Source organism: Ambystoma mexicanum, chromosome 5p (genome assembly GCF_040938575.1).
Source record: "Ambystoma mexicanum isolate Mex_15411 chromosome 5p, UKY_AmexF1_1, whole genome shotgun sequence".
Taxonomy (NCBI): domain Eukaryota; kingdom Metazoa; phylum Chordata; class Amphibia; order Caudata; family Ambystomatidae; genus Ambystoma; species Ambystoma mexicanum.
The window spans coordinates 967,947,709-967,966,066 of NC_090930.1; the positions used below are offsets into that span (position 1 = coordinate 967,947,709).

The following is an 18,358-nucleotide window of genomic DNA, read 5'->3' on the forward strand; positions in this document are numbered from 1 at the left end:
GTCTCTTTCATAAATAAGGATGCCAAAGGCATGTCCACGAGTCTTGGCAAACGGGTTCAGCAGACGCTTATACCACAATAACCTGCTCTCAATGTATGTACTGATGCAAAATTGACTTTTATGTAGTGACATCACCCTTTTTATGGACACGACTAAAGCTTTTAGAGTTCAGTGAGAGGTTACTAATGGGAGTTCAACCATTGTACATGAATCTGGCCACCTGATTAGTCATTAATAGCACCCAGGATCTAGGATTAACAGTACTGGATGCACCAGCAGTGATGCCACTCAAACCACTGCCCTATGCATTACAAACACACCATTTTAGTGAACCCATCTATTAAAGGGAGTTAAAATGACATCATATGCTGCAAACCTTACAACTTACACTGTGGTTTATGAGGAGGCTTCTAGCTGAATATGCTATGGGAATTCATACTAAGTTCTTGATACCGGCAAATCAGCAAAATGTAGTCTTATCTGGAACAACATTTGCTAGTCTATTCGTAACAGAACAATCATTCAATATTGAAGAGTGAAGGTTCCTCTGAAAAGAGGGGAAATATTTAAATAGAATTTTGAAACATCCTTTGCTGTGATCAAACAGATTCAGAAAGGGTGGGGTTCCCTCCCCTGAGCAAAGTAACCAAAATCAATCTAGTTAAGAGGATGGCCCTGCCCGATATACATTTTCTTTGATCCCATCTTGAACTATGTTCCTAAATCTTTGTTTTCCAGACTACAGGCCCTGTTTGAACAAGGGGAAGGAGGAGCTGGAAAGTCGGAAGACTAATTAAAAGGGAGAAACAGTGGTCGAGACAAGAAAAGATGAGAAGTGTTAAGATGTTTAGTAGCATGAAAACAGAGGAAAGGAGGAGCCTTGTAAAATGTTATAGAGGTGAAAGTGGCATGAGCGAGCTGTGTTGGGGATGTGGATAGAAAAAGAAAGTGCAAGGTCGATGATAACACCTAGGTTACGAGCTGAAAGGTAAACAAGGTAGAGAAGACTGGGGAAAGAAAAGAGCCAGAGGATATGCAGGTATAGATAACAGGTTATCAGAAACCGACTGACAGCCTCACGGACAAGTATCATGTATCTTTATGGAGCTATGAGATGAAGACATATTTTGAAACTGGAACATTTCAGACCGCTGTTGTCCTATACCCACTGGTCTCTATACAATACATTAGGATCAAAGATCTAACAGCATATCTGACCTCGCCACCAGTTACACTTCACACACTCTCCTCTTTGTGCAACTAATCGCAGAATGTAGTTTGTATTCATTCACAAATGTACATCTCCTTAATAACAGTATGGAATTAATTGGTCTCCTAGCATCAACACATGACACTAGCAGGAACGTTTGCATTTATAACGGCGGACGAGTAGATAAGTGTGCTGCTTGTGAGTCCACAGAGCATGGGCCCATTTCAAGAAATACAGCTGAAAGAAGAGTCATTTCAACCCTGAGTTGCCCATTCAAACAGCATTCAGCAAAACCGACACATATGGAAGACATACCCAGCATAATTGGCACATACAATGGGTGGCGGAAACTCATTCTCTGTGAGTGTTTGGGGGAGAAGGAGGTACAGAGGAAGTTGGAGAAAAGGGACTGCAGTGGCCGAGAGGTGACAGGAGGTGTGGAGTTGGGAGAGGAGCCATGGAGGAGAGAGACGTTAAAGGGGAAGTCACAACCAGAGTTGAGGAGCAGATGTAAGAAGATCTGAGGAGGTGGTGGTGGAGTGAAGATTTGAGGTGTGGGGTGAAAATAATAGCTGAGGAAGTGGTGTAAAGAAGACAATGGGGGGTGGAGAAGATATGAACTGAGGAGGAGGGCGGAGGGAGAAAGGGTGTACCAAAAAAGTGGAGACAGCTAATAATGAAGTGAAAAGAGGAGGCAAGCAGACAAAGAAGTGACACATGAAACTAAGGTGCACAGGCTCTGTGAGTTGGAGGGGAAGAGGAATTAGCCAATTAACTGAAATGGAGGAATAACCCGCCTTATGTTCAATAAGAAATGAAAACAGTCTTTAACAAGATTTACATTTGCTCTCCTTCTGGATCTTTTAAAACAAACCTAGCCATGATTCTGGAGATTTGCCGACAGATTTAGATGTCCTTATCATTACGGCTAGCCTGATCAACTATTATGTTTTCAAAACGTGTATAGACTTTCAGCGGAATGCCATCCCGACAACTGCGTCATAGCTCGGAAATGTATTGAATAAACCTATAATTTTCAGCTCCGATAATGGAGCCAGTCCCTGGTAGGAGGAGCCATGCTTTCCCACTTAAAGATGGAGCCAGTCCCTGGTAGGAGGAGCCATGCTTTCCCACTTAAAGATGGAGCCAGTCCCTGGTAGGAGGAGCCATGCTTTCCCACTTAAAGATGGAGCCAGTCCCTGGTAGGAGGAGCCATGCTTTCCCACTTAAAGATGGAGCCAGTCCCTGAAAGATGAATATTCCTGATGATGTGGTTCAGCATAGCTTTTCGAAACAATGACCATTTTTGTCGGTTACTTGTTTATAAATGTAATCCACATAGTCTCGATCCTCAATTGATCTTGCCCACAGTCACGCCGTTAAAAAAGAAATCATTATATGGTATCAAATGCCCATTGGTCTCAGGTTGGCAGTTGGCTCTAGGTTTAGCCGCCATTGCCTGCAAGGCCTTAGCATGAAACTCTAGCGCAGACTCCTCTCATTACAAGCAGGGCATGCCCAGATGCACTGCTGTAGTCTATTATCAAGCACAACATCCTCCTTCTGCTCTGATTTAAATTCAGGAGCAGGCTCTGCTGAATAACTTCATTGTTTTGGGCATTTGTTTGGCTGTGAGGGCACTGCAGGGCCTTATTCATTTCCCATAGTTTGGCAAACATCTTCTATAGGCCCCAACATAGTCAAGCTTATATCTGTTTGTCCGAATTGGTGGTTACTGAAGTAAGACTGAAGACACCCAAGCAGAAACGAATATCCTTCATTCCATATTTAAATACCAACACTAGTTTACTAATCCGCAGACTGAAGAATTTCTCAACAGCAGCTAATCCCAGCTTCTCTCACAGTCCACACCAAACGCTTGTCATCAAATCTCCCCATAACGGCAATGCCATGCCTTGATGATAATTCTATTTCATTTGTTGAGGTTTTTAAATTTCCACTGCCCATGCTTTAATGGACAGGAACAACATGTAAGAAGAATTAAGATGGCGTGCCATCTGATTCAGGTGACAAACCCTCCTGGACTGTATTGTGAATGTGTTTCAACTACACAATTCAACTCACTGCATCACTTTGTATAGCCCTTTCTACCACTGTTCATGGCCTTGTAATGCAGGGCGTGATCCACAAGCGGGTCACTCTGACTTCTGAAGGGCCTGACTCGCTTTGTGGTTCGGCTCAGTATGGTGTATGGGTCATCGCATAATTCCCTTCGATAGTGGTAATGAATCCTGCGTGCGAGCTGAGGGGAAGTCTTCTCACTTTTCCATATCAAAATAAAGAATGGGGAAGAGAACAATGTGACCATGGTTCCTCCTATCTGCAGGGACGCATGCAGCAGAGGCGCACGCATCCACTTTCCTTTGTGTATGGTCCTGATTATGCAAGCACTCAACCAAACCTTTTGTTTCTGGGTGAACGCTTCACAAGGTACATACCATGGCCTGACAATATTTCATGGGGGAACCCTCAGTGGGTGAAAATATTAAGCAGAGTCATTGGCAATAAAAGGGCTTACTAGGGTGCTATATAAACATTATATATCCCCCAAACCCCTGTTTACCACCCCTAAAAAACCACCCCAACCGTTTCTCCACAAGATTGAACCCTTTACCCCACACCACATACATTTTTGTTATGTTTTTCGTTATATAATTTTCGTTATATATTTATGTCTTATAACATTTTCGTTATAAAGACTGTATACCAAAAATAACTACCAGGATATATCTAGTGTTGATCATTGGCTATGCCATTTATTATGTCATATGTAATGAGTTAGGAGTAGTGCCTGGCATTGGACAGCAATGGTTACATTGCTAACATTGGGTTAAGCCCGACAATTTTTCGGCATCAAACACGCCGTTGCGCAAATTTATGCATCATTTTTAAACAAATTATGTTTTACTGCTGGCAGCTTGGAGACTGCATTAAGTGCATTCCACTTTATTTTTCGATGAACACACTTGCTGGATATTTGATTGGCTACTCGACGTGAACTACTGCCCCTCTGGGCATTGGCCCTTCAAAGATGGCCGCTCTACCATCATCCAAGTGAGCTGCCTCTGGCCTGGCCTGGCCCCACTCCCGCTCCCATTGGTTGCCTTGGCCGTGAAAGGCCAATTACAGCAACCGGGAGGTGGGAGCCGACCCAGACATCGAAGGCCCACAACAAAGGCACCTCCCTGCTCCCCGTCCGCTACCGGTACGCCAAGGGGTCATCTGTGATGCTGTGTGCCCCACTAACCCCCACCCCTTTCTGGTCGTCTGTGCTGCTGTGTGCCCCACTACCCCCCTTCTGCTCGTCTGTGATGCTGTGTGCCCCACTGCCCCCCTTCTGGTCGTCTGTGATGGTGTGTGCCCCCACTACCCTTCCACGCCCCCTTCTGGTCATCTGTGATGCTGTGTGCCCCACTACCGCCCCTTCTGGTTGTCTGTGATGCTGTGTGCGGCCCACAAACCCCCCCCCACACACCCTTCTGGTTGTCTGTGATGCTGTGTGGCCCACAACACCCCCCTTCTGGTTGTCTGTGATGCTCTGTGCCCCACTACCCCCCTTCTGGTCATCTGTGATGCTGTGTGCCCCACCTTGCCCACCGAATTGACTCTGCATCTGTGTGTCGCTGCCGCCTTGCAACATGGGGTAGGCACCATGTGTTTGTCCATTGTATTGACTTTGAAGCTGTGTGTCGCTGCCGCCCTGTAACATGGGGTAGGCACCATGTACTTGCCCACTGAATTTACTTTGCATCGGTGTGCCGCTGCCGCCCTGCAACATGGGGTAGGCACCGTGTATTTGCCCACTGAACTGACTTTGAAGCTGTGTGTCACTGCCGCCCTGCAACATGGGGTAGGCACCATGTACTTGCCCTCTGAATTGAATTTGCATCTATGTGTCGCTGCCGCCCTGCAACATGTGGTAGGCACCATGTACTTGCCCACTGAATCGACTTTGCATCTGTATGCTACTGCCACCTGGTAACATGGGGTTAGGCCCAATGGATGCACCCACCATGTACTTCTCCTCTGCACTTGGCGTATGAGGTATTACCTTGGCACACTTCATAATGTAATTCACCCTTATGCTTACTTTTCTGTAACCTGAAGCACTTAATGTGACTGCTTTCTTAAGCAAAAGTACCTAGATACCTTTGGGTTTTGTGCACTATATAAGTATCAAATAAATAAATAAATAAAAACCATAATGGGTGAATTTTAGTGATTTTTCTTTTTTTGACATTGTAATTATAACATCTTCAACTAAAATGTTTTGGGGGAATTTGTTTTATTTTTCAGCATAGTTTCTTCGATCACCTTACAAGAGAAACACACCTTGCCTTAAAATGTTTTAAATGTGGTTTGTTTTATTGTTTTCATATTATGCGTTACGCCCACAGTAAATGGCCTGCTGCCACATCCCAGTAGCACTGCTTCTACCTACAGGTTCTATCTCTCCACAAACATATATATTATTGCCTCTCAGCAGCTGATTACTGGATTGCACTTTGCTATTTTATGGTAACTCCTTGAAGACTGACGTCGGCCACCCCCTGGGCTTCAACTGCCCCCTCTTATTTCATCTACGGTCTCATTAACCCATGACCTGCTTTCTCCTCCCATCAAGCATGAAATCTGAATCTTCACCACTTTATCCTTGCTACCACCCTACTGCTGCCTCAATCAGCCTACTTAACATCTGCCATGTCCCGGTTTACTATTCTACCGTCATCCTAATTTGGCTACTTAGTTGCCTTGACTATTGTGCTAGTCTCCGCCTCTACTCCTCCAAATTTAATGAACTTCGCCACATGCACCCTCCATAATCTCACCTGCTTGTCTCCCACCTCACAACATGTATCGATATCTAATGGCACACCATGACATTTTGACTATTTTCGTTCAAATGGAGTCATCGTCTTGCACTCAAATCCCTCTCCCTCTTTGCCAGTACACTTCTCCCGGCAACATCTGTTCTTACATGAACAACAATCTCTCCAGTTTGCCATCTATTCATCCATCCGATGCATACTCTTTGCTTCACTTCTTCTGACTTTGGAACTCATTAGCTCCCCACATCATAGGCACCACTACCGTGCCTGTAGGGAGCCCCCTCACTGTCGCATGAGGTTCCACCCATTATTCTCTGTCTAGCTTCACTGTGGAGAATACCACTCCTTGTACATATCCAGTCTCCTGGGACGCATGTCAGTCATGCACCTTGCCCTCTACCTCATTTGAGTGTCGCTCAACATCAACCGAAAAGTTTTGTACTTCCATGTCAATTATTGTAAGGATTGCCCAAAATACTGTTGTTACGATTGTACATGTTTCGTGTCAAAGCACCTTGTTCCCTCAATCAAGAAAAAGAAAAACGAACTGCAGCTGTGCCCAAAGAGAACTGTGGCTAGGGCATTGCATTTGGTCACAACCCATCTACGTGGACCCAAACTGCAGTGTAGCACGTCAAATGTTTTATTTAATTATCAGAGCTGGCACTCAGTCAGCGGACTGACTGAGCACCAGCCCTAATTATTAAAAAATAAATAAAACAAATTTAAAAAAAACGCTGTGAGTGGCGTGCCGACGTGGTTGACGCAGCATGCACTCACAGGGTTGCCATAACAACCGCATTGCTGCCCACGGCACCGGCTCGTCCAGGCGATTCAAGTCCTACTGGGCATGCCGGTGCCATGCACCTGCATTTGCCTGGCGGTACCCCTGCCACCTCAAGAGAAGACCCTAAGGCAAGTGTACATATGTATGTATGTATGTATGTGTTTATATATGCTTGTTTGAATGTAATGCATTATGGGTGCATGCATGTCTAGTCAGTGAGTCTTTAGCTGTGCATGTGTGTATGCATGTGTACGTTTGGATCAAAGTGTGTCTGCGCGTTTCCGGGAGTGTCATCTCTGCAAGGGATTTATAATGTGTATGGTTAGTTAATCCCTTGCAACAACTGCTGGCATAGATATGTTCTGTGTAAGCAGCTTCATGCATGTGAGTTGCAGTGACCGTTACTGGCCAGCATCGATAGGCTGTGACTCACAACCTATCAAAGCCAGTGACGGTCACTTTAAATGACATGCATGAAGGCCTAAGCATTTCATGCATGCGATTTAAATTGACCATTACTGGCATGCATGGGCTGCTACAGCAGCCTGATACATGTGATTCAAAGTGACCATTACTGGCATAGTTAAGCTGTGGCAGCGACTTCAAGGTGCGATTTAAAGTGACCATAACTGGCATAGATAGGACAACCTATCTATGCCAGTAATGTTCACTTAAAATAACATGCAATAAGCTGCTGCCACAACCCATCTATGTGATTCTGATCTATGCCAGTAATTGTCACTTTAAATCACATGTATGTAGCTGCTGCCATAACCTATCTATGCCAGTAATAGTGACTTCATGCATGTGATTTAAAGTCACCCTTACTAGCATAGATAGGATGCCGAAGATGAAGCCCGTCATGCATGTGATTTAAAGTGACCATCGTTGGCATAAATAGGTTGTGGCAGCAGCCTGGTGATTGACATTTACACTGATCATAACTGGCATAGATAGGCTTTGGCTGCAGCCTCATGAAAATTATATTAAGTGACCCTATATAGTGTGCAGTTGGTGACATGGCATATACAGGATTTCTTCATGTGCTACCCTAGGGAAACGCCTGTAAATGTGATGTCCTTTTACATCATTTATGGCAAAAATGTGCTGCAAAATGCATAATTTCAGCACATCAAATTAAAATATTTTCCTCAAATAATGTGGGCTCCCTCGATATGCTTTGCTAGTTTTGGGAAATATCTAGGACAATCCACTCAAAATATTCATAAGGCATGACTGTCCATGAATCATGCAATTAACTGGCTATTAGTTTTGTTTCTGTAGAAAAACAATTATACATTGTGTGGCTTTTCATCCCATTTTTCTTAAAAATGGTGCAGCAAACGGCATAATTTCAGCACATATTTTGCTGTCTTTGCAATTGGTTAGGGATACGACTTTCTGCTATGCCCCGATTACAGGGACTCTACACGCAGTGCCAGTGCAGCATGGCCTGCAGCCAAGGCCATTGCACTCTGTGCCCTTCCGTCATACAGCTTAGACAAACACCACACAAACTGAAACCTCCTGGAGTGCCCTGGGCGAGGGGCTAGGGGAGGGTACCAATTGGAACCAATATTGCTCCAACGGTATCCATGTGGAAACCAGTGGTTGTTTCAGAGAATGCAGAAAGGGCCCAAGAGTCCTGGACCTGGATGGAGACCAAGCCCAGCAGGTACTGCATGTGGACCACTGTGCCTGGGGCCAGACACAGTCTCCACAGGCCATACCCTGCAACCGCTGGAGGGTTCACTGTGGTTGTAGCGTGGCTGAAGGGCACAGTGCCCATGTGGCAGTACCTCAGCCCTTGACCACAAGGCACTGCAAGATGGGTCACTGCCTCCAGAGCATGGTTAAATGCACTGGTTGCAATGGCCATTGAGGTTGGCCACAGGCCACGACTAGCGGGCACCACACGTCTGATGCCACCTGCACACTGCAACACATTGCCCAATGTCGTCGGGACGTGGCTTGGAGCCACATTACCTGATGGCAGGATCTCAAGTCCCACTGTACAGTGACACAGCCATTGTGGAAAGCACTGCATGTAAGGTGGTTCCTGTGCATGTGGCATAGCCAGCAGATATTTCAGGTAGAGCCCCTGCGCCCACGCATGGCAAATCAACTCTGCGGTGCCCAGCAAACACTGCAGTTAGAGGTGTCGGTGCACAGGGCACTGTACAAAGGAAGACATACCCGGGGTTTGATGTCTGCTGGTCCTAGCCACATGCCATGGCCAGCAATCAGCTCTGTTAAGAGATCATGGAGAGTAAAACTGCCCTTGCCTGCCTCATGTCTAACACAAGGGCAGGCGCTGAACCAGTTGCTCATTTGCTAGTGCTTGTGGCGTTGCCCCGTAAGGGCTGCGCACGCGGCGGCGTGACGTTGCACGTCGCCGCGTGCGGCTTAAATAAACGGGGAGTTCCCGGAAGCGAGAGAGCGACCGGGGAGCCCGAACCTGACGGACGTGTGAGTGTGAGCTCTGTGGGGTTGGGGGCTCACGGGCACGCCTGGGGGGGGGCAAAGGACAGACCCCCAACAGTGCTTCAGGACCTCCTTATTCTAGCGTTTACTTGTCACAGCAAATTCTGCTCACTCCGAAACCATTTCTTTTTAGGTTATAGGGAGAGAGACTTTAATTTTGTTACAAATAAATGCCCTTTTGAAAATATCACGGTACTAAAACAATGCATGTACCCCGCAGCCTTCTCCCTGAGGTTAAATAATGCTTAATTCCCCGCCAGACCTGTTGAATGTAAGCGCACGGGCATGTCACTTGCCATGCAGCCGCCCTCCCGTCTCCTTTGACCTTTCTGTCAACTCTGCTCCAGCCACGTCTTTTCCGACACCATAACAATCTCAAAGTAATAGGTAATTGGCCCGTCTCCTGGCTCTATCAGACTCGTGTCTGCTTGGCTCTCCGAGTCCACGATCGGGAGAGTGACCTGTGAATGCTGAGGTGGAAACCTTCTCAGGCAGTCTCAAAATAAAACATGAGCGTTCAGTGCAATGCTGTTTTTTCATTTTAGAGGCATGGTTATGGCGTCCATACGTCCTCTGAGCTAGGTTGCCCTGCGTGAAAGATTAGCCATTACTTTCTGAAAGGTTAATGCAATAATTTTGATTCTCGGTTAACGAAAAATATGCCTTTTTTTCCTTCGGAAAACAAATTAGCCCATGCTGAATGCGCTGAGTGAAAGCTGCAGTTTGGTTCAGCGAAAAAGGGAGATCACCTGCGGTGTAAATATGACGTGCAGTTCTGCTGGCGGCTGGTTGGTTACTCTGCATTATACATTACAGCCACTAAAGAACTCATCAAAGACTCTGCGCAGACACGCTGCGAGAGGCTGCCAGCAGCGCGTGCGTCTGACATTTTGTTCTTGCTCGGCGATACGTTATTTTTAAACAAGGGAAATGTCTTCAGTCTGAGAGTCCACTGTGGTAGGATTCTGCGCTGTCAGGAATGAATATGGTGTATTTCTAAGCCCGTTAGGCACACCAGAAATAGAAACCTTGTTTTATACCATTCGGTGCAAATTATAATTTTGAACGATGCTAACCGATGTAAATCCTACATTTTTTAATCACAGTTTACATAACGCGTGGGTGTCAGGTCGTGTCAGGTCTGTAAAAGCAGCCAGGAAAGTTACATCAGAATCGTCCCTCTCTCACCTTCCATGCTACCAAACTCTTAATTTCCTCCCTCATCTTCTCTCGCCTTTTCTATTGTTCTTCTCTCTTCTTTGGTCTTCCGCCTCCCATCTTGCCCCCTCAAATCCCTTTATCACTCTGCCATACCTACTCTCTGTCTACTCTCTTCTCGTGACTTTATTTCCAACTCATTTTCTTACCTAGGATGGCTTCCTTTCCACTCCCAGCTTAAATTTCACTTCCTTTGTCTTTAAATCTCTTCATGACCTTGCTCCTCCTTACCTCTCTTCTCTCCTCTTCTCTCATTCTATACCCCCTCTCGCTCCCTTTGTTCCGCTGATTTCTTCTTACTTTCTGTTCACCCACCACCATGTGCCTCTTCTCGTTTCCGCTCCTTTCAGCTTCTTGCCCCCTTACACTGGAACTCCCTACCTGCTCCTCCCCCACCTATTCCTCTTTCCGCTCCTCACTGAAAGAACTACTTCTTCACTCCCCTCTCTGATACCTTCCCCCTCTCTCTATCCCCTCCTTCCTTCTATTATCCTCTCGCTTCTTCTTATCTTTATCTGTCCCCTTCTCTCCTATGAACTCCCCTCTTTTGTTGCTCACTTCACTCATTGCTCTCTCCCTCTCCTCTTTTACCCTGCTCCGCTCCTCTTCCTTCTTACTTGCAAATTGTTCTAAGTACTGATTTTATGGTTTGATTCCTGTTTACTGTTTTGATTCTACTGTTCCATGTTTGATGTGTTACTTGTTGTTAACTGTAAAGAGCCTTGTATTAAGGCGCTATATAAAACAATAAAAATACAAAATACAAATCTTCAGAATATGAAGAAATGAGAGATGGACAAAATGGTCACTGTGCTCAGTTTATCGAGTTCTGTCATTCAAGTGCAACAGTTCCTTACCGGTTACTGTACTGCTCTATCTAAAGCATTCATCAATATTTGGAATACTGCCATATAGGTCCCTAGTCACTACTGCATGACAAATGACAAATGCTAAGGGGCAACTAGCGATCAGTGTATGGAGAGTCTGTTCAGCATCCAAACTGAGAGATGGAAAAACATTGGAAGAACTACGTCTTGATTGGTATGAAAAGCTGGTACTGCCTTTGGAAGATACGAAATACTGACGGATCAATGTGTCTGAGAGCAATGCCCAGGAGCCGACAGAGCTTCAATTTCACCAATTCACCTAGCTGATGCCACTGCTAAGGCAGGTGGCATTCCAAGTGACCGATTGATATCAACTGTTGTTCTTCTCATGCCACCATTGTTTGGTCTACTATCAGGTGATTTACCCCCATTAGGACAAGGACACTCCGAGATGGCTCGAAGCAAATTTGTAATACTGCTTCTCTCTGTTATGTCTGCTCTGTTGGGGCCTTTCACTTTGAGGGCTTTGCCCTTGGTTGGTTTCACATTTAAAATCCAATCAAAATAAAAGTTGAAAAAATTACAGTGGGACAGCAATATACTGTGGCTATCATTTTCTCTCCTGTGCTGCAAAAGGGAAACTGTTGATGACCTCCATAATGACCATTTTCACCCTAATTTACCCTTCCATGGGCTCTCCGTGTATTGGGTGAGGAGCCCCGAAAATTGGGAGAGCCTTTCCATTCAATAAATATCACTAGTGGAACACCTACCAATTATTCCAGTGGTATCACAGAAGGGCTACAGTCTCATGGCATGAACAATTACTCATATTAGTGTGCCTTAGGATATGGAGGCCTTCCATTCTAAGAGCAAGGCCTCCACCCCAATAAGCTCACATGATATCAGCGGGACTTGAGCACACCTGCTTCTTCACCGCAGCAGAAGTTTAGCAATGGTAGCCCTTTACGTGGGGACCAAAACACAGCCCTTAAATACTATGAAAACCCATTGGAAGGAGGGCAAAGTCCACTGGTGTAAAATAATACATGACCATGTAGTCAAGACTTGAATATAATGGCAGGGACTCCTTTGGCCATAAAGGGGAAGGGTACAGCCTGCTGTCTTTGGCAAGTGCCCCAGCCACCATCCTGCATAGGAGGCAGGGCCATATTTGCCCATTAGGGCACATGCAAAGGGAATAGAGGGACTCCTTCATCTATATGGGAACTTACAAAACCCTCAAAGTAGTCCAAGGGATATTGAATGTGAGGGATCAGGATTCTCAATTAAAAATGGGCATTTTGAAGGAAATTCTATGTCGTGAGAAATTGTGTGAAACTACACCATAAATGACGTCTGAATTTTTTGTTTATTTTGCATTTATGATTTTGCAAGTATAATAAAACCGATACCATATAAGAAAGAGCAGCATACTTGCGTGACAAATGAGATATGACATCTGATCTGATTGGATTAACAATGCCGGTTCATCACACTGCTCATGACCCAAGTCTGATGCTTTGTAAATGCTAGACAATGGGCAATTTCTGCTGCCTAATGCCATATGTCCCCCCCTAACGCCACACAGGCTATCAGGGATCCGAGCACGAGCATTTTAGTCTCTATCCTCTTAAAAATGGAGCTAAGCCAAGGTCTAAAGGGCCGCCAAGAGGCCTCAGCGCACAAAGTGTTATCGGCGTCACAAGGCTATGGCTAGGCCAGGGAGGACCTAGGATCCCACCATGGTGTGGGCATTTTGCCAATCCCTTCTAGCCTGACAACAGCATCCTACATGAGCACACATGAAGTGCAGAACTCATCCTCCGGTGTAGGGGACCAGAAACAAAATTGTGCTAAGAGCAGAAAATGTCAGGCCTTTACCTAGCAGGCCCACAACAGCAGTGCCCAGGCAACTACGGTATGGCATTCATCCATCGCCCGTTAATTTTTGCTGACAAAATCATCAAGAAATGTGGAGGGGGTTTAAGGGCATATAAGGGTAGGGTGGGGTATAGGTAATAAATAATAGGGGAGGGGGATTGGGGTAACCCCCCAAATAAAATAAATAAAAAATGCGATGCATTCTTTTGACAAGAAATCTTCGGCAACAAAAAGAAGAATGAATATAGAAGCACACCTACACCGCCGACCACACTTGCTCATATACTTTCCAAAAAAAACCCTCAAGAACCATGGTGGACAGTATTTTGATCATACACAAAGTTAACTCTTGTCTCGATCTGGTCTCCGCTTTTACAGCTGTCACTAGAGGTCAGCTGGGCTCGATTTTGCAATCACCTGTAAATCGAATGTAACACCTTGAAACATCTTCAAGAATGCATGCACTATACACAATGCCATGGGTCACAGGATTGGGGAAGACATACTTAAAAGTCAGGAACATCCTAAAATGGTCCCTCCAAATGAGGCAAGTGTGAAGCAAGCAGTTTGTCCGCTTAGGGACGCCCTAGTACCTGAAAGACTTGCCCACATCATAACATTCTATAAATGAGGTGTGCTGGAAAGACTAGAATTACATCACTTATATATATTCATGAGTACAAAGAGGCAATTGGAGAACATCACATCGCACGTATTTGCTATTTTAAAGATAAGTGCAAGCAATGGAAATTGACTACTGTCAATTCCATATTATTTTTTACTGTTACATATGATTCACATGTGAGTCGTGTGCATGCGAGTTCACATTTCTGATGCACACGCTTCCTGTTGTTAAGTCTAGAGTGCACTTGTTGGCAATGCTGATGCAGTTGACCAATAGATACTTTCCAATAAAAGAAAGAGCTTTACCTTGGCTTGGGTCTTATTTGGATGTTTTTCTTCAGATCTGGGGCCTGTGCTCATGCCAAACGACCAGCCTCCATATCTAGTGATTCAAAGCAAACAAACAATGCATTAATTGAAGCATGGTGTAACCACACCATCAGATAAAATGGCACCGAAGTTATATAAGTAATGGAATTATTTGTGTGTAAAAACCAGGATTTACCTGCCAGTCTGGCCGCAAATCCCTGTTCTGTTTGACGAATGGAGATTTGTGGGCAGAATGGCACGCAAATCCCCGTTTAGCTCGCAAATAATTCCATGAATCAGGACCTAGGGCTCAACGAAGTGTTATTTTTAGCATATCATTGCATCTAATCATCTTCTGGTTAGTTCATCTGAAAAGCAGTAGCAATAGGTACTGTTACTTCATCATTGTCCAAGGTGAAAGGAGCACTCTGCTGCATTGATAATATATGTAAACAAGCAGTGAAAAAGCCAATCGTTTTGGCTTTTGTGTGAGCATGGGATAAGCATTTGGCAAAATGGGTTCCAGATGGAAAATGGTGTAAGCACATGGGCATATGATAGCAGTGCCTGGCAAATATGCCTATCTAATAGGTATAGACACTCCTTAACTGTTGGCACTGCCAATGTTTGTTTTTAGGAGGACTTCAGTGCAAGGAAGATATGTGAGGACACACCTACTGCATATAAATCAAGAGACTGAAGACACACTTGGTTAAGACATTTTTATTGCAGCACTAGTGAATTAAAGTTGCAATTAAGCATATTACTCTGAGAAGACTGCTTAGAGATAACATTAGAAGTCATATAAAGCACATTTGATGTTACTGCTTATAGAGCTAGCTCAAGGAGATCCTCACAGGATGTGGGGAGGGGCAGCAAATGGTGAGAATGGCCACAAAGATTGAAATTGCCATGGATGGTGACTTGTTAAGTAAATAGACAAACACCACCAACAAGCTGTGTGCTCGTCATCACATCCAATCTCCCTCTATCTGTACTCCAGTTGAATAACTTCGGTTTACAGGTGGCACTTAATAGCCAAAAACAAACACGAATGTATAAAAGGGCTCATACAATTGTAAGCTTCCACGAAGACTTTGCAACACTCATGACATGGAGCGGGATCAACATCAACATGCTTCAACGTATTGTACATATGTAGCACTTAAAAATGAAAGTGCCCGAGCAGCAGCTTCTGTGAAAGGTCAGCTGGAAGTAAGCGGGTGTGTATGTTCATCTTCTAAGTAGCTCAGCGTGCTGCTAGCAATTCATATGCCGCATGCAGGCAGCCATCCATAATTTAAATGGAAATTGCCCATCAAGGCGGCTGCGGCAAGGACTGCTGGTGTGTTTCATCAGCTCTGACAGGGAAACACAAATGAAGTAGGTGAATGGGAGATGGACGAGTGCCATGACAAGGCAGACTTCCTCGTCTGACACACAACCCCTGATTGGCGACACACAACATTTTAAAGAACGAGATTCTGAGTTACCCCAATGATTTTTCTGTGACGTTTCGGGCGTGACACTGAAGGGGAAATGTAGAGAAGAGGAGCACATTTTTCGCGGCAAATGTAAATTATAACCTTGATCGAGTATTTGGGCGTGTCGAAGAATAGTAACAGTTGAGTCACTTGTTCTTGTGATTTACTTGGTTAATCGTATTCTTGATACATTGAATCCTTCAAAGGAGAGAGGTAAATTATAAAACCTTGATTTCTGAAGCCTCGAGCCGTGTTTCACCAACAAAAAGAATATTGGCTCATCAGGAGGAATTAGAAGGAAAGGTTTGTATACAACAAAGCAGTTCATTGAGCTATTCATACACACTCAATTTCCTTTAGAGGTAGAATGATTCATAGGAGCATCCTAAGTTAACTTGCTATTTAGATATAAATGAAGATGTAATCCTTTGCATAAACGACCAGCTCCATATCGAGACTCAATGTCAAAAAGGACCAGTCTGTCCAATAAATTGGATGGTTCTATCGTGGATCCGACTGACAGGAATCCTTCCAAAACCCTTGCGGTAGAGTAGAGTGCAGTGTAGAGTGCAGCTAGCTGGTTTATTCGGCACCTGATTAGGAGGTCCTCCCGTCTAAATGTGTCTCTTTATGATCCGAGATGATCCTGCCCTGCCCGCCGGTGGTCCAAGTGTATGAAAAGAACAGTAGAATTATGTTCCCCGCTGGCCTGTCCCCGCTTTCCACAAACCCTGTCGCCATGCCCCCTCCCACGCACAATACAAACCCCCAAACAAAGGCGCCTTCTGTTTAAGGGAATGCTCAGTGCAGTGCACTCAAGTGCACGTTTTAAGTTCTTCCTACATTTTTATTTTAAAACTATACAAACAATATTACTTCATTTTAAAAAAGTAGGGCAGCACCACTCCCAACTGCTGCCGCCCACTTTCGACCACCGCCCCACACGCTGTGGTGTCTCCAATCGGCAACAAAAGATCTCCATGGTTTGCCAGTGATATTTGCCAAGTCTTTCCTCAGGCAGGTGAATGAGTGCTGCGAGGCAGGTGAATGAGTGCTGCCAGGTAGGTGAATGAGTGCGGCCATACATCAAGTTGGATACATCAGTGGATCCGGTGTGATCCAGGTTCCTGAGAAAATCTCCCAGAACAGTCACTATGTAAGTCTCAGTACTGCTAACCCCCACCATACGGAGTATGGTGAACTGCTATCCCAGACGAACCAGGGGATGGCAACTGTCCTATGTAGCACCGGGGACAGAGGAAGTATCGTCCTTAAATTGATCAGTGGATTGACATAGTAATGGTGGTTTTCTAACTTAATGTATGATATGACATGAAATGATATGATATAATGCATAAACAGATGCAATCGCTCCCAAAAAGACTGTGTGGACTTCCAGTTTGCCTTCTGATATCTGTTCTTTAGTTTGCTAGTTCCCCCCACCATTATCTGCAACGGAGGTGATCATGCATAGGGCTAATGTCTTGACAATGGCAAAGTCAATCTTCATTACGCTGTGCTTTGCAAAATTGGTACAATGGAGAAAAAGGGCGATGTCCCTGGCTATTAATCACCTGCCACTGCAAAGAGTGGGATAACACATAACCCTGCAATAAGTACATGCATGCCGATCAAGCACTCTCCCTAATGCTACAAAAACATGATTACACCCCAGAATGTACGATATTACTCACACGTGGCACCTTCATCCCCTCAACAAAAGGTTGTTGGACATGAATAATGTCAAAGTATTTTTTATGCTCTGCAGTAAATGGGCATTTTTCATGATATGAATTAATATTGGGAATGTTTTATTTGAAGGCAAGGCCTGAGTAACTAGAACAGGAAGACAGCAAAGGGAATGAGGGAGACATGGAAGGAGAGAGAAGCCGAGAGAGACAGAGAGAGCGACAAAAGGGAAATTGGAGAGGTGAATAAAGGAAGAAGGTGGCCAGGCCGAGAGAAGAGAGGTAGAGAGAAAGAGAGAGAGAAGAGTGATGAAGGGAAGAAGTATGAGAGAGGGAGAACGCGATGAGCCAAGAGGGAGAGAACGCGCGTGTGTAGTACACAGTGTACTTTCAGCTTCTGAAGAGCGTGTATTGATCCCATAGTTGGTTAGCCATCTCCCTCTATGACGGTATGAACGTGCGGCATTGATTGGTTTGTCTCCGCTTCTCAGGGTCATGAGCAGCCTGCCACTAGAACCTGCAAAATTAAATGAATTGCAACAATAACTCACGTGTTGTCTAGACGATGGGAGTGGCACTGCTTGAAAATGGAACTGGCACAACGTGACTTTATGGCTGTGAATGAGCTAAACATGTTTTGCAAACTGGCCAGTGGCATTTGTATACGCCATAAGGCGACACAGCAGCGCATATGCAAACCACATGGTTTTCATTCCGGTAACCTTGCTTTGGTGCAAGTGCAATTAGCACTAGGGAAAACAATTACCCGAGTACAAACAACTTATTTTGTCAATATATGTGTGCAGCCGAACCAATCTACTTCTAGCGCTATGACTGTGGCAAAGTTTGCCCTGGTGCAAACATCCATAGGCATCATGGATTGCTCCCACTGGGGCATTTTTTGCCCCAGGGCTAGTTGCACTTCCACTGATGCAACTTTTATGCATTGTAGCCCTTTGTGTATAGTCGAATGAACAAAAGCTAGTGAATGCC

General features: G+C 44.9%; 1 protein-coding gene across 1 annotated transcript in view; it reads right to left on the bottom strand.

Annotated features, from left to right (window-relative positions):
• The window catches only part of ABCA13 (ATP binding cassette subfamily A member 13), a 2,251,223-nt gene that overhangs the window by 1,042,884 nt on the left and 1,189,981 nt on the right, over nt 1-18,358 (bottom strand). Inside the window, exon 33 of the mRNA XM_069613428.1 lies at nt 14,191-14,266. Within this exon, the coding sequence (XP_069469529.1) occupies nt 14,191-14,266 (76 nt within the window). The remainder of the gene's footprint in view (nt 1-14,190; nt 14,267-18,358) is intronic.